Source organism: Papaver somniferum, chromosome 1 (genome assembly GCF_003573695.1).
Source record: "Papaver somniferum cultivar HN1 chromosome 1, ASM357369v1, whole genome shotgun sequence".
Taxonomy (NCBI): domain Eukaryota; kingdom Viridiplantae; phylum Streptophyta; class Magnoliopsida; order Ranunculales; family Papaveraceae; genus Papaver; species Papaver somniferum.
Window position 1 is genome coordinate 204,719,982 of NC_039358.1, and position 27,091 is coordinate 204,747,072.

At 38.5% G+C, this 27,091-nt stretch overlaps 3 protein-coding genes across 3 annotated transcripts; all 3 read left to right on the plus strand.

The window, feature by feature from the left end:
* The first annotated feature begins 1,137 nt into the window (after window positions 1–1,137).
* LOC113313103 (GDSL esterase/lipase 7-like) lies at window positions 1,138–3,150 on the plus strand. Its single transcript, XM_026561826.1, has 4 exons — window positions 1,138–1,419; window positions 1,529–1,659; window positions 2,260–2,767; window positions 2,863–3,150. Exons 1-4 carry the CDS (start codon window positions 1,149–1,151, stop codon window positions 3,072–3,074), a joined length of 1,122 nt encoding a protein of 373 aa, XP_026417611.1. The 5' UTR covers window positions 1,138–1,148; the 3' UTR covers window positions 3,075–3,150.
* A 411-nt stretch (window positions 3,151–3,561) lies between these two features.
* LOC113313111 (S-norcoclaurine synthase 2-like) lies at window positions 3,562–4,515 on the plus strand. The gene is made up of 3 exons (XM_026561832.1): window positions 3,562–3,626; window positions 3,726–3,813; window positions 3,895–4,515. Exons 1-3 carry the CDS (start codon window positions 3,624–3,626, stop codon window positions 4,179–4,181), a joined length of 378 nt encoding a protein of 125 aa, XP_026417617.1. The 5' UTR covers window positions 3,562–3,623; the 3' UTR covers window positions 4,182–4,515.
* A 20,418-nt stretch (window positions 4,516–24,933) lies between these two features.
* On the plus strand, window positions 24,934–26,799 carry LOC113335703 (GDSL esterase/lipase 7-like). The gene is made up of 5 exons (XM_026581723.1): window positions 24,934–25,266; window positions 25,356–25,489; window positions 25,641–25,889; window positions 26,149–26,407; window positions 26,514–26,799. Exons 1-5 carry the CDS (start codon window positions 24,993–24,995, stop codon window positions 26,720–26,722), a joined length of 1,125 nt encoding a protein of 374 aa, XP_026437508.1. The 5' UTR covers window positions 24,934–24,992; the 3' UTR covers window positions 26,723–26,799.
* The last annotated feature ends 292 nt before the right edge of the window (window positions 26,800–27,091 follow it).

The window sequence follows — 27,091 nt, forward strand, 5'->3', positions numbered from 1 at the left end:
CCAACATTGGAGATTGGTTTCTTTATCATCTTCTTTAAATTCTGTTATTAAGCACTATTATGGAGTTGATAATGGCTCAGTTTAATTTTATCGTCTAACTAATCAAAACTCTTCAACACCATATATGGATAATATCACATAATGGGCCAACACAGAGTAAACATGTTGAGATCTTAATCAATGAAATTACTCTGTTTAATTAATTCACATTCTCTCCAAGCAAAATAATGGATGATTTGATCGACTAACTATAATCCACGGCATCTTGGCGTTTTCTTGAGTAGTGTTGATTTTTACTTTGATCTTATCATGCATGATGTGATTGCCTGATTGGTGGATCGATGGATTATAAAATTATAATCGTGTCATTGATTACGATGGTGACAAGAAAAAAAAGAATAATGCGTACCAAATCCCTGGGGAATGCATCGCTCATTGCTCAAATGATTCACCAAAATTTATTATCAGATAATTGCACATGGCATTTGTACTGGGACTCATTATCTTACCATCTGTTTCAGCAACTAACAAAAGGGACACAAAACAGTACTTATGGAGGTACAAGCATTTTGTTTGGGCTGTACCAAAATTTATGACTCTTGTTTTAGTGCTCGCGCCATCGTACTCATTCAAACTTACATAATAGAAATCAATTGGGTGAAAAACGAAAGTTTGACACGGTTAAATGTGCCGGTATTTTGAGCATTCGTAACACTTTTCATAATTATGATTTGAAAACTCAATGCGATAGAACATTGCCATTGCAAACGATTCAAGATAATTTTAATGGAGCCTATGGTTCTCAACACTAATAAGCTAGTTGCAGAAGTTACAGAGAATTGTCGTAATTCCAATTTTACCAAATTTGTAGCTAGTATATGGCCAAAAGAATAAACCCAACCATGGCGGATGCGCGTTTCTGTTAAGATTTCTTTTCCATTCAATAGATGTTTCCTTTTAAAAAGCAGACATTAAACTAATTCATGTTTTACCTAATCTTGTCATATTATATACAACATCTAGTTGATAATAATGTAATAAACTTTTGAATATTCAAAAAGTAGAGAAGTTAACAAGTGCTAATTAAGCTTATAAACTGATACACATCACTGGTTACATTCATTTAGAACCTCTAAAAAAGAGTTGTCATGAAGTACTCTTTGGTGTTCATCATTCTATCTTTCTTTCTGATTAATCAGTTTTCTTCAGCCAACAAAGGTCTTGTTCTTGCATCATCAGTGGTGCATGCAAATAAACTTGCACCAGCGTTGTACGTGTTCGGTGATTCTGTGGTTGACAGTGGCAACAACAATTATCTTAATACACTAGCCAAAGGAAATTATAAACCATATGGGATCGGTTTTCCGAACGGAGCTAGTGGCAGGTTCACCAACGGCTACACTATCGTAGACTATCTAGGTATGTATATTTACAATCAATTCTGTGTGTCTATCACCGGAGTCCTGCTCCTAGCTTTCTAATCTTTCCAAATTCAAGTTTCAAAATAAAATAGGTTCTTTTTTGGCAGCTGCATGGCTTGGATTACCGTTCGTACCCCCGTATTTAGGCTTGTCTAAAGTACAAAAGAGCAAAATAACAACAGGTATAAACTACGCATCTGGAGCAGCTGGTATCCTTCCGGAATCTGGAACTGCAACAGTAAGACCACATAATTTCACTTGATTTATTCTATTTCTATTCATGATTATCATAGGGGTGCTTGCATACCATATCAGCAAGAAGTTTTCAGACTCAGTCAGACCGACTTTCTTTGATGGATAAACTGGGGATACCTCCACAAATTAAGGGATATTTTTTATTGCAGTCGACATTATATTGTTGCAGTCTGTACGGAAAACAATGTCGGTCACAACAAAAAATATCTCCCAATTTGTGGGGTATCCCCAAATGTTGGGTTCCTTTCAAATGGCAAAAACTTTTTTTTTTTTGCCTTGTTTCTTGTAGTTGCTTGTTTAAGCCGGTCCACTATCACTTTTTTTTCGTTATCAAACTCGTTACCAGATATGCTCTTATAAATTTTGCTTCACCAAGGTTAACTTTTTTTTTTTGTTCTTGTAAAAATCGTTATGAATTTACTAACTTCTGACTTTTTTTTGCTTTTATAAGGCGAAAAGAAACTTTTTAAATAGTATCCATGCATGCTATAAAAGTATAAAACAGACTTTTCTGATTTCTATAAACGACGTCTACCTTCTGGTTGCCAGATATGCTCTTATTAATTTTATCTGTATGATTCAGGGAGACAACTTGAGCTTGGAAAAACAAGTGAATTACTTCAAGGACACAGTCCAATTTGACTTGCCTAAATCCTTGAAAACACGAAAAAATATATCCACATATTTGGCCAAGTCCATAGTTGTTGTTGTAATAGGTAGCAATGACTACCTCAACAATTACCTGCAACCAACAAGATACAATAGCAGCAAAATCTATACACCTCAACAATATGGTGCACACTTGGTATCAACACTCAAACAACATCTAAAGAATATGTACCATATAGGTGCAAGGAAATTTTTAGTGTTTGAAATGGGTCCGATTGGGTGTTTACCATCAGTAGTTAATAGTGTTAACCCAAGACCAATTACTGCCTGTGTAGAAGGTATTAATGGTCTGGTTAAGATTTTCAATTTCGGAGTTACAAATATGATTCAAGAACTTAGATCGACCTTGAAAGGCTCCACTTTTGTCTATGGAGATGTCTTCGAAAACACCTATCATCAAGCCATTACTCCTCTCAAATACGGTAAATTTTCTTCTTTTTTTTCTCTCCAAATTTCCCCCCTAAATTTGTCATGTTGATAAGTCTGCCCGTAGCAACTAACCCACTGTTCATTTTAGGCTTTTCTGGAGGAAATGCGCCGTGTTGTTCCGTTTCAAATATGAGTTCACTCTGTATTCCGAATCAGACACCATGCAAGAACAAGAATGCTTATCACTATTGGGACGGATTTCATCCAACTCAGAGAGTTAACCATGAAATCGCTAATGGATGTTTCAGAGGCTCATCGACTTGTTTTCCCATTAATGTTTACCAACTAGCATGCAGTTAAGATATTTTGGCGTGAATAAGGAGCAGCTGCATGTAAATTGATTCATTGGTTTTAATAAAACTTGTTTGTTATTATCTACTACTCGCTTGCAAATCGATGATACACTGGCTTGTGAAATCATGCCAGATCTGTGAAGATAATTTTGATGAGTATCAAGTCTACCTGGTGTTAGCCTTCTTTGTGCAGTAATGGCTAGATTGGCTGTGTTGTCACTTGTCACTGGATAATAGATCTTCGCATTACTTCTGGTTGTCGCCCGGTCTTCCCTGTTGTGAATAATAGTTATAGGATTGTTACAATTCTAGCACTGTAACATGGATGTAACATCCTAAGCAGTAAGTCAGCAACCTATAAGGTCTACCGACCTCCTCTTCACCACCATCACTTAAATCACCAGCTTTGACGAGTAGGTAAAGAAACGATATAGTGCTAAAATTTTGTATAAATTGCAATGACAAAGCAATCAGGTAATCCACCTCAAAATTCTCAATTTTTTTAGTTGAAGTTCATTCCACTTAATAGCTTGCTCCAATCGATTTTTTTTTTATCATGGTTAAGTATATGCTTATTAGCGAAATTGATGTAGCAGCGTCAGCAGATTTTTTATGGCCTATTTTATCATCTAAATAAATTCCTAAACTTGTTAAACAGAAAATTATCCCAAGTTCATACGAAAAAGTAGAAGTTCTTGAAGGTGATGGTGGTCTTGGTACGGTCGTTCACATTGTTCATCATCCAGGTATGTGTAATTAATCAAGTTATTACGTACCCTTAATTATCATCTCCTTTTCCTAATACTTGTGATGAATATATTAATTAGGATCGGTGCCATTGTCATACACACAAAAGATCGTGACAGTCGATAACCATAAACGTTTTCAAGAGATACAGCAGATCGAAGGAGGATATCTTGAGATGGGTGTAACATTTTACATGGAAAGTTTCCAAGTAATAGAGAAAGGCTGTGATTCAAGTGTAGTCAAGTCCATGGTTAGATATGAAGTTCCTGATGATTCCGCTCCTAAGGTTTCTCATCTCATTACTCCTGAAGATCAACTTACCAGGATTAAAGCTGGAGTAAAATATGCTCTCAGTCTTAAGAAATGATCAGTATCAACTTATTGTAACAATGTTGCTAGCCAACTTAAAACTCATGCAGTTGGCTAAGTCTCGTGTCCTGAGGTCTGAGGACCTAGTGTTCTCCTTTATAAATTCCGTCCCGTTGTGCATGTGTTCTACGTTGTTCCTGTGTGTGCGCGCTTTCAATTTCAATTGCCTCCAGTGGCAGGTGATATCGCACCTTTGTGTCCTTGTAATGTAATTCATATGTGATAATAAATAATACCTCCGCTTCTATAAAAGAAATATTTTCATTTTCTTCAGTTTGGCCTATTTTTAGGCTAAAATGAAAAGGTAAAAATATTTCAGTAACGAAGGAGCAAATAAATAATGCTTTTCTTTGTTTTATTTTTCTAATTGGCAAGTAAATCTTCAATTCAGTTTCAATCACCACACTACCTGACAAAGACCTAAAGGAAATTACTTGCAGTAAGAACCCTTTCGACATTTTGTCTATTGATCCAGTCAATGGATCTGCAGATTCTGTTGAAACTGGAGCTGGAAATGGTGAACAAGAACACTCGACATGGTGGATGTCAGAATAGATAAATATAATTCGGCAGAATATTCTGAGTAGACTGGTGATGAAGATAAAGTTATTGTTCAAGCCGAAAGCTTTGCATGAGATCGATCCCTGACTGAAAACCACTGAACGGTAAGAAAAAAGAGAACACAAGGTGATGATGTTCGAAAATCAATCAGAGATGTTGTCCTTCCGACTTCAAGGCTCCCAATTAAACTAGCGACTGCATCGGGTATGTGAAATAACAACTTCATGATACAATGGAGCCCTATAACAAGCGTGGTTATTTATACCCCTTGATCCAACCAAGAACACGCGCGATTAGGTTTCTGATGAAATACATGTCTATTGGAGTTGTCTCTTCATCTCCAACAGATATGCACCTCCAAGAGGCATCAATGATGGCTTATGGGAAGAGATTCATCTGTTCAAATTTGAACTAAAGATATGAATTAGGTTTTCTTAATAACCAGAGCAGCCCAATCATGCATATTGAAAATATCCAACAGTGCCCTAGGCATAAGTCCAACTCAAACACATGGTTGAGTTTGACAGCAGCGAAACATGCAAACCAACAGAACGAAACAAAAGAAGAAAAAATAATCCAGTTAACTAGCTCCTCCTAACATGAGATCTTTTCCCTCTTCCGAAACTCTCATTGCTTTCCTTGTTATGCTTTCCATTCTTACGATTTCATTTAAGCATCGAAAGTTCCCTCTTTAGGACCTTATCCCGGCCAGAAGAGCTGACCAGATCTCTCAAACTCTCCATCTGAGAAATCCGTACTATCCACTTCACAATCCTCCATTATAACTTTATCTTCATATTGCTTAATTTGCAATGACTATAGTGTTGTTATCTTTTGCTGTTCGTACATGTTTGGGTCACTTAGCCTTTTGCTTTTCCTGCTCTAGTTAAGCTTTTATCTTCTTTTTCTCTTGTTCTCTTTTTCTTTTTAGAAATAAAATCTTAACTTTATTTCAGATTATATTTTGTAACGAATGGTCAAAAAATAAATCCAAACCAAATAGGAGGATGTCTTCATATTGTACGGAAATGCTAGTAATAGTGCAAACCATTTGGGTCGATTATCAAACAGATTTAAATAAAACGAGTTGCATTCCTCACAGTGACTTTACTGCCTGTTATCTGGAAAATTAGCATTACAATATTCCATGACATAGTTTATTTTTCCATGCGTCTGACCAAATTATTTCTCTGGGCGACTAATCTAACCAGCAGTTTCCACGTTTAGTGTACATCAAAATGACTAGCTAATTCCTACGTCAAACCCAGTATAAACTACGTACAGCTTGAAACCCATATACGTACCTTGTTTGAGGGATACTGAAAATGCTGCTGCTGGAAGAATGGTTACGATAGTGACTAAATTAAGCCAACGACCTACAATTATCGAATTCCACGCAAGGAAATCTGAGTAAGGAATTTTCTGGGAGTTTAATAGTACTTCCTTGAGAATATCTAGTTTGCCCACTTTACAATAAACATCAACAAGACCAGTCCCAACAAAAACATCAGATTTTAATCCACTCTTAACTGCTAGACGTTCTTCATGAATTTGAATACCCCTTTTTTAATTTCGCAAGTACCTTTCAATTCAAAAGTGAAGGTATAATACTTGTCTGGTGTTACACATTTTTGATTAAAATCATCTAGGTCAGAAACTTTATGATTCTTCAATTACAAACAATCATTCCCTAGTATGCAAAAAAAAACTGTATGACCAAAATTAGGAAATTTACACATATTATGTGCATCATGAACAGACATTGAGGACTTGAAGATATTCATAGGAAAGATGGAAAGAACCAAAGATTCCAAACAAAAATAGAAAAGTTGATTTTCAAAGTGAAGATACTTGATGACTTGCCACATCGACTAACCCATTGTTAATTTTTTCAGCTTTTCAGGAGAAAATGCGCCATGTTGTTCCATATTTGAAATGCTGGTTCGCTGTCTTACGAAACAGACTCCATGCAAGAACAAGAATGCTTATCACTATTGGGACGGATTTCATCCAACTCAGGGAGTTAACTATGAAATTGCTAATGGATGATTCAGAGGCTCATAGACTTGTTTTCCTATTAACGTTCACCAACTAGCAAGCATTTAACAGATTATTTGGAATTTACTTGTGGGTGAACAATTTTAAATTCTCAAGTATTTTACATGGAAAATTTCTTGTTTGGTCCTAGGCCCATATAGTTATTTATAGTAGGGTTCAACCGGATTATTTTTTTTATCCGGAGGTCCAAAATTAATTAAAACATGGAAATGTCCATAATGCCCATTACTACCAAACGTGTGTGTCTACACTGCTTACAAATTTGAGTACATATCTGGTACACTGCTTAAAAATTTGAGTACATATCTGTCGCACTGCTTAGAAATCTGAGTACATATCTGTCATACTGCTTACAAATCCGATTATATATCTGAATGCTTACAAATTCGAGTACATATTTTTTGCACTGCTTCCAGGTAGAGTACAAATCTGTAAGAATCATTCCAAAGTTTTTCTGAGCTTCAACATACACCGTAAGATCTCTTATCTGGAAATACCAATGAAAAACATTACTTCAACTACGAGTGTAATGACAACTGAAAGAAAAATCATGAATGAAGCTACAAATGATAACAATTACCTGTTCTTCCAGATCCAATATCTTCTCATCCCTCAGAGCAATTGATGATCTTTCTCTGAAACAAATAGTGAACATGAGTAAGTTCAGATTTGCATAGTTCAAAATTTGGAAGTATTATACCACCTTTTCCATTGACATAACATATCCCAAGGTCAGAGAAAAAGCAATTTTCATGCCCTATCAGCAGCTTAATCAACAACTCAAATAAGTCGTAGTATCCACTGCATACCTAAGGGCCACATGCTACTGATGTTTTACTGATAAACATGTGGGTTTAACTTGAACCATTTCAAGATCCACTATCTGGTGAAGATATTCTACACGTAGATATTCTACACATTCCAAAGTCAATAACCTTTCCAATGATCAGATGATATTCAGTCACCAAATCATCCAAATGATTAGATGTTGGAAATACAAATTATATAATGAGCTGATTCTCCCCAAGGATAATCATTGTTATGCGCTGAACATTCTCACAGAAAGACGGTCCTTAATTTGGTACCAGCCTACCAGGGGCCCAACATCTCCACCAAGGAATATTCCAATGTGTACCTTACTAGTTTAGGCATGGGGTATCACAAGCCTACAAATATGATGGAAGAGCTCAAACTACAAGATATAAAACCATTAACCATAGTACAAGACTGAATTTGATCCTCATACCCTGCTCCATTATGCCCACGTAATTACATTGGGAACATTTAACATCATGACCTGTGGTCAAATTTCAGGGGTGTGCAGGGTATATGTTTACCATCAATTTTCAAACAGATGCGTTACTTGTTCTATAATGGGTGATTTCCAATGAAAATGAAATCAAAAACAACAATATAAGAAACTATATGCGACTAGTGATGATTAACCTTCCATTTTATTATCATGAGAAGTGTTGGTATGTACTTCCAGCAAACTCTAGTTAGTAATTGAGAAGGTATAAGTATCTTGTTTGAGGGTACTATTGTCACCTAAAATATTAACCAAGACCAATAATCTAGACTAGACCACTCCCGACAGTAGTGAAAATGGAGAGTACAAACCTGTATATGAATACGTACCGCGTAAAACACATCAACAAAACTAGAATCTATTTCAGTATTTCACACACGTACTGAATCAAACACAACAAAGAGCACTTACTATCACTATGTGACATATGTACTAAAGATTCTTGAATTACAAATCAACTGCATGACAAGAATAGGTGACAGATATATGAAAAATAAGAGAATCGAAAGACATATTACCGTATTTAACATACTTACTGAAGGATAAGACTAAAAAGGTGACAAAACTATGAATCAAACACAACAAAGAGCACTTCATATCAGTATCTGACATATGTACTTGTGGATAATAACATCTGAATCTACAAACAAGCATGGTTTTGAAGCGAAAAATAAAAAGATAATCAAATTAAGGAAGTTCTTTTCAGTATTCCATATATGTACCTATGATTCATAAGTAAAAATCAACTGCATGTCAAAAAAAACTTATAAATCTACAAATACAACACAAAACAGTTAAATCTCAGTATTGCATATATGTACTTCTAGATCAAGCAAAAAAATAATTAAAAAACTATAAATACAACAAAATTAAAGCAATTTTATCAGTATTCCATATATGTACTTCTGATCCAAACAATTTGTAACAACAAACAAGCATGATCTGAACTATTTTCATCAAAAACTACCAGTACATCATATATGTATTGATGGTTCATAAAGAAAAACAAAGTGAAAAAAATCTAAAACTAACAAAAAGAAACTAGTATAGGCAAATCTCATAACGAAATAAACAAAAAATGTGAGGATCCATCTAGATCTGACCTATTTTCACGAAAATAAACTAATCAAGCATGGAGATCGAAAAATCAAAACATCAAAAATGACCATATATATGTACAGATCGAAAAAATCACCGAACAATGCAAGATCAAGATAATTCAAGTGATTATGTAAAATTGTACATTCAAGCAAAGATTACTAAACTGAAGTGTTGACTTACCAAGACAGAGCGATTAATTGGAAGCACTAGTAGAAAGAAAGCAGCAGTGAAGATCGAGAGACTTGTTTAGCGTAGAAACAGCTTATATCTGGAATCACAATGTTTAACCGGCCGCCATTAAAGAGAAAATCTGAGAACTGGGAAGGAAAACCCTCGAGAAGGAGGAGGAGATGTTTCTGAAAGAAAAGGTTTAAAGGAAAATGAAAAGAGGAGGAGATGTTTCTGAAAGAAAAGGTTTAAAGAAAAATGAAGATGAATCACATTATTGTGTTTTATATACTCGAGGGTGTTTTGGGAATTATAATAATACGTTTTATGTGTTTCGCACGTGTACAGGACCTAGGCTTAAAAAATTGGGTCCGTTTTCTTTTTTTTTGTTTTAATTATGGACCTCTAGTTACTGGGATTTAGTGGGTGGACCTGCCACTAACTAAGACTACTATATTAGTACCTATTAGTAATTCCTAGATTTTACATTAGAGTTATTTTAGCGTGAACAAGGAGCAGCTGCATCCTGCATGTATGTAAATTAATTCATTGGTTTATAGAACTTGTTTGTCGTTATATAATTATAGCTTGCCACTCGAAGACACACTAGTTTGCGAAATCATACCAGAACTGTGAAGATAATTTTAACATCCTTAGCAGCAAGTCAGCAACCTATTAGGTCTACCGACCTCCATCAAATAAAACACAAGCTTGAAGAGTAGGTAAACAAATGATATAGTGCTAAAATTTTCTATAAATTGCGATTACAAAGCAATCAGCTAACACACCCCAAAATTCTCAATTTTAGTTGAAGTTCATTCCATTCTATAGTTCGCTCCAACCGAAAAGAAAATAAATTATTGTTAAGTATAAGCTTATTAGCGAAATAGATGTAGCAGCTTCAGCAGATTTTTTATGGCCTCTTTTATCCTCCAAGGAAATTCCTAAGCTTGCTAAAAAGTTACTTCCAAATAAATACGAAAAAGTTGAAGTTCTTGAAGGTGATGGTTGTCTTGGTACCGTCGTCTACGTTGTACATCCTCCAGGTACGTGTAATTAATCAATTTATTACTCTTAATTATCTTCTCCTTTTGCTAATACTTGTACTTGATGAATATATGTATTAGGATCGGTGCCATTGTCATACGTACAAAAGATCGTGACAGTTGATAACTGTGAACGTTTTCAAGAGATACAGCAGATCAAAGGAGGTTATCTAGATATGGGTGTAACACTTTTCATAGAAAGTTTCCAAGTAATAGAGAAAGACGGTGATTCAAGTGTAGTCAAGTCGATGGTTAAATATGAAGTCCCTGATGAACTTGCTCCTAACGTTTCTCATCTCATTACTCCTGAAGATCTTCTTACCAGGATGAGAGCTGGCGTAAAATATGCTCTCAGTCTTAAGAAATGATCAGTACCAATTCTGCTAGCCAACTTAAAACAACAACTTATCAGTTGGCTAAGTCCTGAATTCTGAGGTCAAAAGTTCTCCTTTATAGTATCGGTTCCTGTACGTGTGCATGTGTTTTATGTTGTTCCGATGTGTGTGCTTTCAATTGCCTCAAGTTGCAGGTAAGATGTCGTACTTTTGTCAATGAAATAATAAATAAATAACACTAAGTTATCCCGCTCATGAACTTGAAGAATACAAGAGCGATCATTGTGTCTTTGTAATGTAATTCATGGGTGATAATAAATAAATAAATTGGTTCTTTGTTTTATTTTTTGAATTGGCAATACGTAAATCTTCAATTCAGTTTAGACAGCAAACTTAATTAAGGTCACCATGCACACAATTTGAACTTTAACCGCAGATTTATGGACTTAACACCTAAAAACTTCAAAGAAATTTGAGTAGGAGTAGTATTTTGCCTGCAAGACTTCACTATTTATGCCATCATTTACTCCCAAACTCCCATCTCAACAACAAACAAAAGAATGAAAAAATAAATAAATGGAAATCCTTAATATCTTGCTTGGCTCCCTAAGCTTACGGGGAATGGTGAAGCTAGTGACTTCAGTTTTGGAAGCAGGAAGAGAAATTTTGCTAGAAAAGAAAAAATTGTTCGGTTGCTTTTGGTGGTTTTCTTTTGTTTCCTATTGTTTAAGGTGTTTTGTCTGCAGATTGCGCCTGTAGTCTTTCAGAGAATTATCTAAATCTAAAAGTAGATAAATTCGACCGTTCAACTGACCCAACGATATCACGCAGCAGAATGAATAAACTGTGCTGGTTGATCCCACCATTGGGTATTGTTTGTACCCTTAATATTGGATGATTTTTTTAGGGACCATGACTCTTTTGAGGGATCATGGTCTTATTAGGCCATCTTCCCTATAGTCATAAGGGGTATCCTAGAATATTGAAATGACTAACCTATCATTAACCTAATTTAATTTAAAACCAACATAATAACCACCTCTCTCTATATATATATAACCACCACCTCCTCTCACCACCACCTCCCACCACCGCCGATTACCACCACCACCACCAACCACCGATTACCACCACCACCACCACCCACCGCTGTCGATTACCACCACCACCACCACCAACCACCGATTACCACCACCGCCTACCACCGCCGATTACCACCACCACCACCTTCAATTATCACCACCAACAACCACCGATTGCAGAGAGGTTTAATGGAGTTTTTTTCAGTAAAAAGTTCGGTTATCACAAATTATTTTTTTCTTAACCGTTCGGTTGATTCGCAAAAAAATACTTTTAACCGAACTCCTTGTATTAGAACAATACAAGTCCATAAGTTCGGTTCGTTCGCAAAATTATTAAGTTTTCTTTGTAACCGAACTCTATCTATAAGCCAGTTCGGTTGATTCGCAAAATATGTTGAAGTTTGCGAACCAACCGAACTTCTAACACTAGGTTACTTTTAACCTGAAGTTCGGTTGGGAACTTGGTTGCGTTGAAGTTTGCGAACTAACCGAACACACAAGATGTACTCAAATAAATTGTCAAGTTTAAAGTTCGGTTACCTACCATGTTATCCTAGGTAACCGAACATTGCACTGTACGAACAAAACCTATATTAAGGAGCGAGTTCAGTAACCTGCGTGTTTGGAAAACGTAACCGAACTACACTTTCAGGCGTGTTCGGTTACATGTTCTTGACATATGTTAACCGAACTGGACCAAATCTACATAAAAAATTTCATTTTTTTTGAAAGTTTGGAGCAATTCAACCAACATTCTCTAAGTTTGAAGCATACCTGGGTACCCAAATACCCTTCATTCGGTTGTGGTTGGTAAAATCCATCGTTTTTCATGTTTTCCTTTTTCATCTTTGCTAACTTTACTCTCTCAATAATTCTACTTCTTTAAAAAAAAATCCTCTGATTTTTTAATCTCACTAATTATCTTTAACTTAATCATCTCACTAATCAATTACACTAGCTAATCATCACCCAAAATGAATCAGGAGGGTAATTTAGGTATTAATATAAATATCTAGATAAGGGGTGACCTAGATTTACTTCTAATGTCTTTACCCAAAATAAAACCATAGTCCCCCAAGAAAAATCATGGTCCCCAAAAAATCGTTCTTAATATTCTACACCAAAAATGGACTAACTTAGGCCTACAGAGCTCCTCCTATTAGCTAAGTATGGTTCATTGGGCCCTAAAAGCATTCCATGTGCAAGGCCATGTGCAACAAACTAAACAAAATAGCTAGCTAGGCCTCATAAGGTTTGTACATGGATGCCCATGTGAAAAGATCCAAGTCATGTCATGGGGGTACCAGCCATGTCATCAATTCCTGACCAACCAAACACTGCCGCGTCAGCACATGCCACGCCAGCATGTGCCACGTCAGCAAAGCGACACGACAATATGTGACACGTCAGCAAGTCGCACGTCATCAACCTGCCACGTCAGCACAGAAAACCTACCAGATACAGCCACGTCATCAAGCTGCCATGTCAGAAGCACTGTTCAATTAGTGACTGCCACGTCATCGCTGGAGTGCCATGTCAGCTTGCAGGATATTCCGTTACATGCCGGCGGCCAAAACAAGTTTCGTCAGACCACCGATCCGGTGTATCAATGTCCAGCCGCATCCGCCTGGTAGCAGTTATGCTATGGTGCAACACGATGCAACTTAAATCCATGGTTCTGTTTCGGTATATCTCGGCGTAAGTTAATAACGTAGGCCCGATTCAATGCAGCGCGACATAACTTTAGTTCGTAGCCCTGGATTCTTCGGCCCTTTGTTGTTTGCCTAGCGGATTTCTAAGCCCCACCGAGGGCTTAAGTGGATTATTCGTCTTGGGCTTGGCATGTAAGCTTATTGTTGGGCCAACCCTTTGCACCATTTTGGCTTGGCTAGTTTCATAACCCTAGAGGAGGTTTCTGGAACATTCCAGGAGGCATGCAAGGGCCAGTTATTCCAGAGCCATATATGCAGGGAGGCATGCAAGGGAATTAAGACAAATTATATTCATTTCGAAATTGGGATTGAGGGCCTAATTCGGACCATATAAATACAGGGATCTAGAACCCAAAAAGGTATGCAATCTTCCCCACTAAAACTCTTGTGAAAATATCTTGCTAACTTAAGCATCAGAGGGTCTTTTGCAGGTACCCCCCCCCCCCCCCCCCCCCCCCATTACTCAATTCAATTGGAGGATTACCAGCGGATCTGCAACAAAATCACTATTAAATTCGTGTTTGGGGTAGGAGTAATTTTACCATACAAACATTGGCGCCGACCAAGGTTTTCGAGAAAAGATTTTAGTGTTTTACCAGATTGAGTTATGGCAGTAGTCAGACAGACTGCACGAAGGGCTGATTCTGTTAGCGATTCCCAACAGCGCAGGAAACGCGAAGCTGAAAGGCACGAAATTGTCAAGATCGTGTTCATGACAGAACCATTGATCGAGATCGGGATCATACTCATAACAGATCCCTGGATCGTGGACGAGATCGAGATCGTTTCCGTGACATAACTCCAGATCTGAATCGGAGAAGAGAAAAACAACTGGTGATCGAAGACGAAGTAATGGATGTTGATGGGAAAACCCACAAGTTCGAGGAAATAGAGATCTTGTATTCGGCAGTCCGTTAAGGAAGAATAACGTTCAACTGGACTCGCGAGACAGACGAACTGCAACTCCTAGTACAGAGGAAGAACTGTTACTCAATCGGCTGAACGAGTTAGAGAAGGAGAACGCTCTCCTGAGATTAGAACGTGAAAACCAGCCTCGACCTAGGTCTGGTAATCTGAATAACCAGAGGGGTAGGTCTGTATGGCAGCGTCTTTGAATACGAGTTAGCCCGCAAGATGCAGACCGAAACAGAGAAGTGATCGATCTTGATCGACCAAAGAAAAATTTGTTGGTTACTGGAGAGATACCTAAGCGAAAGCCTGTACGACCTCGGCGAGCAAGGACCCGGACAGCTGCAACTCAGCAGAGTGTATCCAGAACTTCCACCGGTTCAAAACGTACCAGGAATGATGAATTTTCGCATGATTACTATGCTCGTTCGGAGCAAGAAAGAAATGGAAGAGTCCCCACTGGTCCCCGAAGGAAAAAATGAGATCTACATCTCATATTCCAGAGGACCGAGATTATGCGTAGGAGGACAGTTCCTCAGATGGCGACGTAAACGCAAGAACAGAGGCTCGCCTTTGCAAGAATATCGAGAAAGTAATGTCGAAAAAACAGTCCAGATAAGAAAAGATAGACCGATGACATCGATATGCAGGATCCCCTTTCAAGTTGAATATCAGAGAATTCCGACCGCCAATGAATTTTCAAGTTCCGAAATTGCCAGAGTTCGACGAGAAAATAGGTGATTCGGATCAGCATGTTTTACACTATGAAACTTCCATGACTCTGTGGCAGCACAGTGATGAGTTGATGTGCAAAATGTTTCCACAGTCACTGGCTGGAGGAGTAATAAAGTGGTTCAGTAAACTCCCGGCACAGTCGATCGGTACTTACCATGAATTGGTTGGAGAATTCTGCTCCCATTACAAGTCCAGCGAATGACCGACGCTGGAAAGCTGCAAGAGTACGTGAAAAAGGATTTTGGGAAAGGTCCTGGACAGTTTGGAACATCACATGTGATTAACGCACATGTGATAAATGTCAGTCACGCCAGGATTCAATCAATGACCAGGCGGGCATCGGAAGACGAGACCAGGAGGAAGCTCAGGCAGTTAAAAGAATGGTACTTGACAAATCATATCTCGGTGGAAATGGAGAATAAATTCGGGAGCTTGGTTGCACAAAGATTGAGTTCTCTGAAGCAGACATGATAGGTGTATATGCTCCCCACAATGATGCGATCGTTAGAGCGGCCTGGATTGGCATGTTTCGTGTACACCGGATTCTAGTGGATACAGGAAGCTGAGTGAGCGTGCTGTTTTCAGGAGCTTATTCCTCTATGAATCTCCCACACAACTTGATCGGGGAGGATGAAAATCCAATTATCGGTTTCAGTGGCGAAGTTACAAAGGCGATTGGAAAAGTGAAGATACCTATAACAGTGGATGACAAGTCGGTTTTAGGTAATTTCTTGTTGCTTGATTGTCGATCTCTCTACAATGCGATTGTAGGACGAGACTGGCTCCATGAGATCGGTGCAGTCACATCATCATCTCATCAATGTTTGAAGTTTATTTCCCCTGAAGGAGTCGTGAAAGTTAGAAGCGACCAGATGGCCGCCCACAAGTGTCACGAGAGTGCTATGGACGAGTACAAGAAGTCAGAAGTTAGCGGGAACCAAATCATGCGAGTCGAGCAAAAATAGAAATTACAGAATCCTCTCCCTCCAGAATCATATAGGGGAGAGGACGCAGCTGAACCCCCAACGGTCGAGAAACTGATCGAGGTCCGGATTGTATATGAGGAGCACAAAACAACGTTCGTAGGGGCAGATCTGCCTGCACATGAACGTCATGGTTTGATTACATTGCTAAGGGAAAACGCCGACGTTTTCGCATGGAGTTTTGCTGAGATGCCTAGGATAGATCCGAATGTAGCCTGCCATGGGCTAAATATCGATGAGAAGTTCCATCCAGTTTGTCAGAAAATCAGGAATATGGCGCAAAGCAAAAAAGATGGAGTTACTGCAGAAGTCGAAAAGCTGTTGGAAGCAGGCTTTATTCGACCAGTGCAGTATCCTCGCTGGTTGTCAAATATCGTACCCGTTCCAAAGAAGAATGGTAAAATTCGTCTCTGTATCGATTTTACTGATTTGAATTAAACATGTCCAATTGATCCGTACCCGCTACCACGGATAAGAGATTTGGTGGACGCAACCTCAGGGTATGGGAGACTGTCATTCATGGACGGTTTTTCAGGGTGTAACCAAATACCTTTGTTCGAAGAAGATCAAGAGCATATTGCGTTTGTGACTAACATAGGAGTTTATTGCTACACTGTAATGCCGTTCGGGCTAAAGAACGCAGGGGCGACCTACCAGCATTTGGACGATTAACAGCTTTAAATCGTCCAGAAGCTAGCAGGACGATTAACAGCTTTAAATCGTTTCATTTCACGCTCTTCGGATCGATTCAAACCATTCTTTGATGTATTGAAAAAAGCAGTGAATTTTGGTTGGACGGATGAGTGCGAAAAGCTTTCGAAGTGATACGGCACATCAGAAACGATTTAAAAACAATCGACACGCGGATAATCCACTCCGATAAACAAGACCCAAATATGATAATCAACTCCAATCTAGGAGCAAAGTGACGAATAACGATCAAATATGATCAATCTCTCAAAGAGAAGTAAACAGGTTTTAAACCAAATAATCGATTTCATTAACGAGCTAATCCAAGTTAAATTACAAAGATAATGAAACAGACTATATATAACATCAAACATCTAAACCTAGAAATCCAAATGTTACCAAACTGACCTAAGAGAATATAATATTCTCGTAAAACAAGATAAACCTAAACAAGAAAAAAATTATCCTAATAGTTAAAATACTAAAACTAAAAGATATCCAAGATTTAGCCAAATCTTGGAATATATGAGACTTGCCAAAATACGTCCCGTATCAAGCTCCCCTACTACGACGAAACTCGTCTCGAATTTATACTGAAAATGGCAAGTTGAAGAAAGAACTCGGACGCTTCCATTCGTGGAACAAGTCGATCTTGAATCGTGCATTGGAATCACTAGCCGTTAGCGGTTCAGAAAATAATCTCATCTTTCCAATCTTCATTTTATGCACTGAAACACTCGTCAGCCAATGTCTTTTGCTTTCTCCGTTGCAATTTAGAAACTTCCACGATGTCTTCCAAGCACTGTCCTTCCGGTATCTATAAGAGTTGGAAGTACCATCACAAAACTTGGTAAACGGGTTTTCATAAGTGCTTTCGGAAACTACCTTTACAGTTGCATTCATCCAGCAAGGACTAACCTTAAGCATCTCATTTACCAATGTCACTTGATTAATTGCCAAGACATCATTTACGACGTGCTGTTCAACCCCACCAATCTTGCTTTTCAACTCAGCCTCACCCGCTGTATGAAGTGCACATTCTAAATCCACTTCTTTGGATTTTTCTGGCGGTCGCTTACCCGGCATTAGCTTGATTTTGGTTGTTCCCCACATAAACTCATAAGTTGTCACGACAAATATGAGTTGCTCGAACATCAAACAACCAAGGTATTCCCAACACAACATCACAAACGTTCATAGCAACTACTTCACAAAAGATTGTGTCGAAATAACACTTACCGATTGATACTGGAATTTTGCAAACACCCATACAAGTAATCACCACTTTGTTGTTGTTGACCCATTTAATCCGATCCGGATGCGGATACCAGTCCATATCATAACCCAAAGCTTCCACCATTTTAAAAGAAACCAAATTTTGTTCACAACCACCATCTATAATGAAATCACAAACCGTGTTTTCAACTTTGTATCGACTTCGAAAATGCTGCTTATTTCTCTGCATCTTGCATGTATAAAATCAAACTTTCCTGGCTAGGTACTGATTGATTTTGGGAAGATTTAAAACTAGGTCTTGACGGGAGAAATGTTCACAGGAAGTTTGGAGCTTTAATTGTGTAACATGTGAAAATGGGTAGTGGGTTTCAGGAGGTTTAATAAATTAATGGGCTGGGCTTATATTAAGCCGAACTTGATTTTGTGTTGAGTATTGAACGAACAGAAATCCTTCGCAACTCAGATTTTGGGTTTTCGTTCAGGAACAAAAATGAAAAAAGGTTGAACGACGCAAGATGAAACAGATGCGCAAAAGATAATTCTTCACGACAATGAACCATTCTCTTTTCTTTAAAACATCAAATGTGATCCAAAAATAACAAAGGTATAGTAGAAATACTTACCAACGCAAGGTGGTGGCTGATCACTGATGATATAAGAACCGAAATCTCACTTCTTGTACTCTTTTTTGATTTTTTTTTTGATTAGATTCTTCTAGGAAAAACCCACAGATGAACATAACAGGAAAAGCCTGCTCTGGTAGCACCTGATACGGCACAGCGGAAACAATTTAAAAACAATCGACACGCGGAGAATCCACTCAGGTAAACATGACCCAAATATGATAATCAACTCCAATCCAGAAGCAAAGTGACGAATAACGATCAAAGATGATCAATCTCTCAAAGACAAGTAAACAAGTTTTAAACTAAATAATAAATTTCATTAAAGAGATAATCAAAGCTAAATTACAAAGATAATGAAACATGCTATATATAGCATCAAACATCTAAACCTAGAAATCCAAATGTTACCAAACTGACCTAAGAGAATATAATATTCTCATAAAATAAGATAAACCTAAACAAGAAAATAATTATCTTAATAATTAAAATACTAAAACTAATAGATATCCAAGATTTAGCCAAATCTTGGAATATACAAGACTTGCCAAAATACGTCCCGTATCACGATGAGATTAAACAGTATTTGTCAACTCCTCCAGTTTCGGTGAGTCCAAAAACTTGACAACCTATCAGAGTTTATTTGGCTGCAATGGAGAACGCAGTAAGTGCAGTGTTTTTCATTACGGATCCACATGAAAAGCCTGTTTACTTCCTCGGTAAATCTGTGACGGGGGCGGAAACACGGAACAAGAAAATTGAGAAGATAGCGCTTGCACTTTTCCATGCATCTCGCCGCCTCAAGCCTTAATTCCAAGGAAGGCAGATCGTAGTCTACTCGGAATACCCGCTGAAGAGAATCCTGGAATGTGCTGATGATTCAAGCAGACTAGTCATATGGTCAAATTTTTTTGGGGCGTATGAGATCAAGTAATAAACCAGAACTGCAGAAAAGGGACACGCCCTGGCCACTCTGCTAGCAGATTTTCCTGTGGACGCCATAGAAATGGTCGCCGGAGAAGAAGAGGAGTTGTTCAAACCCAGAGAGTCAGCCACTGATCAGACTGGGGGCGAGTCCGGAATGGAGGTCGATACACCTGAACCATTATGGACTGTATTTACTGATGGGTCATCAAATGTTGGTGGAGATGGAGTTGGATGTGTCATCCTTACTCCCGAAGGATCGAGGATCGAGAAAGCGACCAGATTGGGTTTTCAAGCATCAAACAATGAAGCTGAATATGAAGCAGCAATTATCGGTTTAAAGGTTTTCAAACAGTTAGATGCGAAGAACGTGAAGTTGGTAACTGATTCCATGCTATTAGTTAACCAGTTTCTAGGGACCTAAAGAGCCAAGGAAGAAAGGATGGCCTTATATTTGGATCGTATGAAAGAACTGGAAAATGAGTTCGACCTGTCCTCTATTGGGCAGCGACCTCGGTTGGAAAACAGGCACGAAAATGCTTTATCATATCTTTCTTCCGCAATCGAAACTGATACCACCCGTTTCGTTGTGGTAGATTTCCAAGAGTTACCTAGCATCTCCGACAGCCACCTTGTTCTGGATCTCGAACACGCTAGTGGGGGTGAGAGGCCAACTACATCAGCACAGGGAGACAGTGAAAACATTGACAGCAATATGGATATTGACAGTCCAGTGATTGATGATTCAGGCAATCTTGTTGAAAACGCTTCAGACTCGCGTCAACCTTACATCAGGTATTAGTGAACTCCCAGAAGATGAGAAACTTGATTCAAAGGTGAAAAAGAATGCTTGGAGATATTCAATGATCGAGGGGGATCTGTACAACAAACATGTAGCTTTGGAGCCATTTTTGCGGTGCATATCAGCCGAAGAAGGGCAAAAAATATTGGCGGAGGCTCATGAAGGAATATGTGGCAACCATTCTGGAGGGCTCAGTCTCGCGCACATGATACTTGCACAGGGATACTTCTGGCCATACATTGAGAAAGATGCTAAATAATACGCGCAGAAATGCGTGCCATGCCAAGAGCACGCTCCAATTCCAAAAAGTCCCGCCAACGAATTGCATCCAGTTTTTAGTCCCTGGCCATTATCTATGTGGGGACTAGACATCGTCGGACCACTTCCCAAAGCTTCTGAAGGCGTTAAATTCGTACTAGCCGCTACTGAATACTTCACCAAATGAGTCAAAGCAGTGACACTTGTACACGTTACCATACATGATGTGAAAAGGTTCATATGGGAGATTATCGTCTGCAGATTTGGAATCCCAGACACGATAGTATCAGACAATGGGAAGCAGTTCGATTCTGGGGTGATCAAAGACTTTTGCGAGAACCTGAATATCCGCCACAATTTCTCATCTCCTTACTATGCTCAGAGCAACGTGCGGGCGGAAGCGATTAATCGCGTTATTATGGACAATCTCAAGAAAAGGCTGGAGAAGGCGAAGGGAAAGTGGACAGAAGAATTCCCTGGAGTCTTATGGTCCTAACAGACAACCCCAAAAAGATCCACTGGATTCTCCCCATTCACACTGGCTTACGGGACAGAGGCAGTCATACCCACCGAGGTACATCTCAAGACTACCAAGACTCGTGCTGTCAAGTCTTGGAAAAACGACAGCATACTGGATTTGGATAAAGAGTTGCTGGAAGAACAAAGAGAAACATCCTTACAGCAATTGGTCTGATACCAGCAGGAAATTAAGCTGAACTATGATCGTAAAGTCAGAGAACGGTCATTCAAACCAGGGGAATATGTATTGAAGAAAACCCGAGAAGCCACAATGGAACCAAACTGTGAAAAGCTCGGAGCAAACTAGGAAGGTCCGTACATAGTGGACATGCCAGCGTCTCGAGTCTCCTACTACCTAAGGAACCTCGATGGAACTCAAGATTCAAAACCATGGAAGCCATGAAATTCGTTCCACTTGATGAAGTTTTATCATTAGGAGTAGTTTCAAATCCTGTTGTGCTGCACTCTGTTTCCTTTATGATGGTTTTATCCCACTGGGTTTTCCACGCAAAGGTTTTAACGAGGCAGCTGTTGTCGAACAGTAGGTATTTATCTTGTTATTTCTATTCAGAAATTTAATTCAACATTATTTTGGTATTCCGCACTTTATCAAAATTGTTCGTGTTTAATTAAAAGATGCTGGAGACGTTCAAATCCGCAGTCATTCCTAAATGGCAAAACAGTGCAGTTCAAGTCTACTGTCAGCAACGTCTATGACACCTCGCAGATAGGGTGAATGCACAGTTCGAGCATTTTTACCCTATTCCAACGGTATCCCCATCATATGGGACATCAACAAATGTGGCGAACATTTTCACCTGTCGAGGCATGTGAGAATGTACATATCTCAGCTCTGCGCGCATCTTGAATAATAGGATTTCCCCCTGCGCGAATTCAAGATAGAATAAAAACTCGACTTTACATCCCATGCGCGAGAAAAATGCAGCAGGGAGGTGCACCCTTGCGCGAGCATTGAGAAGCATGACACAAAACATATTGGGGGCGAGTTATATGTCACCTCAACCATTTGGGGGCGAGATATATAACACTCCAGCGCAATCATTACATTCCTGGGGGCGAGTTATATGTCACCTCAACCATTTGGGGGTGAGATATATAACACTCCAGCGCAATCATTACATCCCTGGGGGAGAGTTGCATAACACTCCGAACAACGCGCTTGAGGGCGAGTTATGCAACACTCCAGAAAACACAAATTTCATAGGATTGGGGAACCCAAACTTCTTAATCCATAACAGGTTATGGATTAAGAGGGGGCGATGTTTGTACCCTTAATATTCTACACCAAAAATGGACTAACTTAGGCCTACATAGCCCTCCTATTAGCTAAGTATGGTTCATTAGGCCCTAAAAGCACTCTATGTGCAAGTCCATGTGCAACAAACTAAACAAAATAGCTAGCTAGGCCTCATAAGGTTTGTACATGGAATCCCATGTGAAAATATCCAAGTCATGTCATGGGGTACCAGCCACGTCATCAATTCCTGACCAACCAAATACTGTCGCGTCAGCAAGCGACACGTCAGCACATGTCACGCCACGAAAACATAACAGCACGTGACACACCAGCATGTGCCACGTCAGAAAAGTGACACGACAATACGTGACACGTCAACAAGTCGCCACGTCATCAACCATCCACGTTAGCATAGAGAACATACCAGATACAACCATATCATCAAGATGCCACGTCAGCAACACTATCCAACCAGTGACTGCCACGTCATCGCTGAAGTGCCACGTCAGCTTGCAGAATATTCCGTTACATGCCGGCGGCCAAACCAAGTTTCGTCCGACCACCGATCTGGTGTATCAATGTCCAGCTGCATCCGTCGGGCAGCAGTTCTGCTATAGTGCAACACGATGCAACTTAAATTCATGGTTCTGTTTCGGTATATCTCGACGTAACTTAATGACGTAGCCCCGATTCAATGCAGCACGACACAACTTAAGTCCATAGCCCTGGATTCTTCAACCCCATGCGGTTTTCCTAGCGGATTTCTACGCCCCACTGAGGGCTTAAGTGGATTATTCGTCCTGGGCTTGGCATGTAAGCTTATTTGTTGGGACAACCCTTTGCACCATTTTGGCTTGGCTAGTTTCATAACCCTAGAGGAGATTTCTGGAACATTTTAGGAGGCATGCAAGGGCCAGTTATTCCAGAGCCATGCAGTCATCAATGCAGGCTAGTTATTACATGAGGCATGCAGGGGCCAGTCAATGCAATTCATGACTGGAGGCATGCAAGGGCCAGTTATTCCAGAGCCATGCAGGGAGGCATGCAAGGAAATTAAGACAAATTATATTCATTTCGAAATTGGGATTGAGGGCCTATTCGGACCATATAAATATAGGGCTCCAGAACCCAAAAAGATATGCAATCTTCCCCACTAAAATTCCTGTGAAAAATCTCTTGCTAACTTAAGCATCATAGGGTTTTTTGCAGGTACCCCGTTACTCAATTCAATTGGAGGATAAACAGCGGATCGATCTTCAGCAAAATCACTATTAAATTCGTGTTTGGGGTAGGAGTAATATAACCATACAAACAGGTACCATTGCTGGCGCCCCATTTAGCTAGCAAATCAGCCACAAAATTACTATGTAAAAATCTGAAATGAATCGTTGACAGAAACTCCATACATTTCTTCCAGTGAACCAGCCATTATTACATGCGTTGAGTCGCACTCAACTTTTAGCCTTCGCTGTTTGTACATGTTTGGGTTAGGCTTTTGCTTTAATTCCCTGCTGTTGTCTGCTTTAGTTTGAGATATTGTGTTCTTTCTCTGATCTTGTTCTCTTTATCTTCTTAGAAATAAAATCTTAACCTTTTTTCATAAAAAGAAAAAAGAAAAAAAAAAGTAATTCCAATTTTGCAAAATTTGTTGTAACTAATGGTCACAAGAATAAATCCAAACCAAATAGGAGGATATATGCGCGTTTTTATATTGTACGGAAAGGATGCTAGTAATAAACCTTTCAGCAACAACAATTATTTTGAAAAACTAGCCTAAGTTGCAGGGAAACAAATTGAGCTTGGAAGAACAAGTCAATTACTTCAAACATACGCCGATCAAAAAAAAAAAAATTGCTTCGAACATACAGTCCAAATCAACTTGCCGAAATCCTTGAAAACCCGAAAACGTTATCCACATACTTAGCCAAGTCCATATTTGTGAGAAACTAATTTTTCATTTCTCAAGTATTTTACATTTGAAGTAATTTTGGAATAAATAAGGAGTAGCTTTATGTATATTGATTAATTGTTAATTTTTAATAAAACTCCTTGTTTGTTGGCCGGTATACACTAATTGTATCGTATGCAAATCGATACACTGGATTGTGAAATCATGGTGGATCTGTGAAGATAACTTTGTTTAGTAGTAAGTCTCACTGCAGGATATGTTGACAGTGTCGGTGTAATTTGGTCTGGATTAAGATAATGCAACTTGATTAGTGAGTTAGTAATTACTTTGCAAATTAATCACATGCAGCAACTTAAATTAATCTCATCTTGGAACTTTCAGCACATGAACTTGATCCTAAAGTTACTCATCTTAATCTTAACGGTAATTTTTGTTAAGTCAACTGATTGGGATAGGAAAACTAATTAAGGCACATTAACTCAATCTAGCTAGTTGAAAATTTATTATAATTTCGATGGCTAATTTCAATTCTTATAAGCAAGGATTGGTACGTAACAATACCAAAGAAATTTTGCACACAACTTGGTTGTCATGAAGTTCTTCTCTTTTGTGTTTACCCTTCTGATCTCGTTCTTTCTTCTAATTCGAACGAAAGAGTTTGCTTCCACTGAAGCTCTGAAACTACCTTTCCAAGGCCGTGTTCTTGCACCAGCATTATATGTATTTGGTGATTCTTTGGTAGACAGTGGCAACAACAATTACCTTCAAACACTAGCAAAAGTAAATTACACACCATATGGAGTTGATTTTCGAAATGGACCCACTGGAAGGTTCAACAATGGCAAAACTGCTGTAGATTATATAGGTAACTATGTTTATGTACAAGAGGAGATGGATACCTCCTACATTTTTACAGTCTTTCTAACTTTTACATTTGTTCATTTATTTTGGCAGCTAGTTGGCTGGGATTGCCGTATGTACCACCGTACTTGGGTTTATCGGAAAAGCAGAAGAGAAGAACAAAAACTGGTATAAATTATGCATCTGGAGCGGCGGGTATTCTTCAGGAGTCAGGAACTGTAACAATAGTAAGGAGACACTAAATTCTTTCTATATGAAATTCAGATGTAAAAAAAAAAAAAAACCTGATAGGAAAATTTAGACAATTAGTAGTACATTGTTACAGTATTATTTTCAAAAGATAATTATATCAATGTGTTTTTATTTTTGTGCATGTAGGGTGACAACTTAAGCTTGGAAGAACAAGTCAATTACTTCAACAAAACAGTCAAACTAGACTTGCCCAAAATTTTCAAAACCCATAAAAAGATATCCAAATACTTGTCAAAGTCCATATTTGTGATCTCAATTGGCAGCAATGACTACATCAACAATTACCTTCAACCAGCATTGTACAATAGCAGCAAAATATATAATCCTCAACAATATGCTGACCTCTTAGTGTCAACTCTCAAAAAACGTTTAGCGGTATGTATAACCCTTGGCCAATAACAATATGTACATACTGCTGAGCAGGTCCAGTGAAAAATCTAACATATTTTGACAACATCCCTCAATGTGTCTCTACTTCTGACCCTATAAATGGAGGAAGTTGCGAGAATCCCACCAACATCCTTAATAGGCAAGAGTTGGATCTCCTATTTGCACTGGAGTTCGAACTCTCACCCTCTTTTTAATTTTTAATTCGTAATTTCTTATAATGATCTTGCGTTTATGTGTTGAACAGAGTTTATATAAATTAGGAGCAAGGAAATTTGTGGTACTTGAATTGGGTCCTGTTGGATGTACACCAGCATTTGTCTTTAGTGCTACTCCAAAACCAACTACACCATGTGTAGAAAGTATTAACAGTGTGGTTAAAATTTTCAACTCTGGAGTTACCAAAATGACTCAACAACTCACATCTACCTTGAAAGGCTCCACTTTTATTTATGCTGATGTCTTCAAGAAAAGCCATCAACAGAACTTGCATCCTGCTAAATATGGTAAATTTTCATTTTTTTCTCCTCATTCATTTTATTTATTTACTATCCAATTTAAGTAATCAAAAATGAAGATTTTTTTTTTTTTTTTTTTTGACCTTTATTTCAGGGTTTTCCGGAGGGAATACACCATGTTGTGCAGTAGGAGTATCTACGCTTTGTCTTCCAAATCAGAAACCATGCGCAAACCGGAATGCTCATCTCTACTGGGACGCATTTCATCCGGTTCAGAGAGTTAACTATGAAGTTGCTAAAGGATGTTTTGATGGCTCGACGACTTGCTTCCCTATTAACATTCGCAAATTATCATACATTTAATAGAATGCACTCTATAATCTATCTGTATTTTGTTCCCAGTTGATTTTTATTTTTAAGCAAATCGTATTCCTTCATAATTTAGTGTTTGTTTTCGTCACTTTAAGCATCCATTTCTATGTTATATGACAAAAAATATTAACTTGACATTTGCATCAAATTGGTTAGTTTTAATTAATCCGATTGGTACTACTATTTCGTGTTAGTACAATCCAGTCCCATTATCTAGCATAACTATGAAAAGGCAAACAAATGGTGTTCACAAAATCCCGTTACATGGTTGGAGATGCTCTACAAAGAACATGTTGTTTTCAAAACAAATTAATAATCCGATTCATGGTCAAACTCCCTTTTCTTATCGATTCTTTTACA

Bases quoted from the DNA above. Each gene is read 5' to 3' on its own strand.
- LOC113313103 (XM_026561826.1), top strand. From the start codon at position 1,149: ATGAAGTACTCTTTGGTGTTCATCATTCTATCTTTCTTTCTGATTAAT. The intron at 1,660-2,259 runs GTAAGACCACAT...TGTATGATTCAG, and splicing joins CGGAATCTGGAACTGCAACA to GGAGACAACTTGAGCTTGGA. The intron at 2,768-2,862 runs GTAAATTTTCTT...TGTTCATTTTAG, and splicing joins CATTACTCCTCTCAAATACG to GCTTTTCTGGAGGAAATGCG.
- LOC113313111 (XM_026561832.1), top strand. The intron at 3,814-3,894 runs GTATGTGTAATT...TATATTAATTAG, and splicing joins TCACATTGTTCATCATCCAG to GATCGGTGCCATTGTCATAC.
- LOC113335703 (XM_026581723.1), top strand. From the start codon at position 24,993: ATGAAGTTCTTCTCTTTTGTGTTTACCCTTCTGATCTCGTTCTTTCTT. The intron at 25,267-25,355 runs GTAACTATGTTT...TTATTTTGGCAG, and splicing joins AACTGCTGTAGATTATATAG to CTAGTTGGCTGGGATTGCCG. The intron at 25,490-25,640 runs GTAAGGAGACAC...TTGTGCATGTAG, and splicing joins AGTCAGGAACTGTAACAATA to GGTGACAACTTAAGCTTGGA.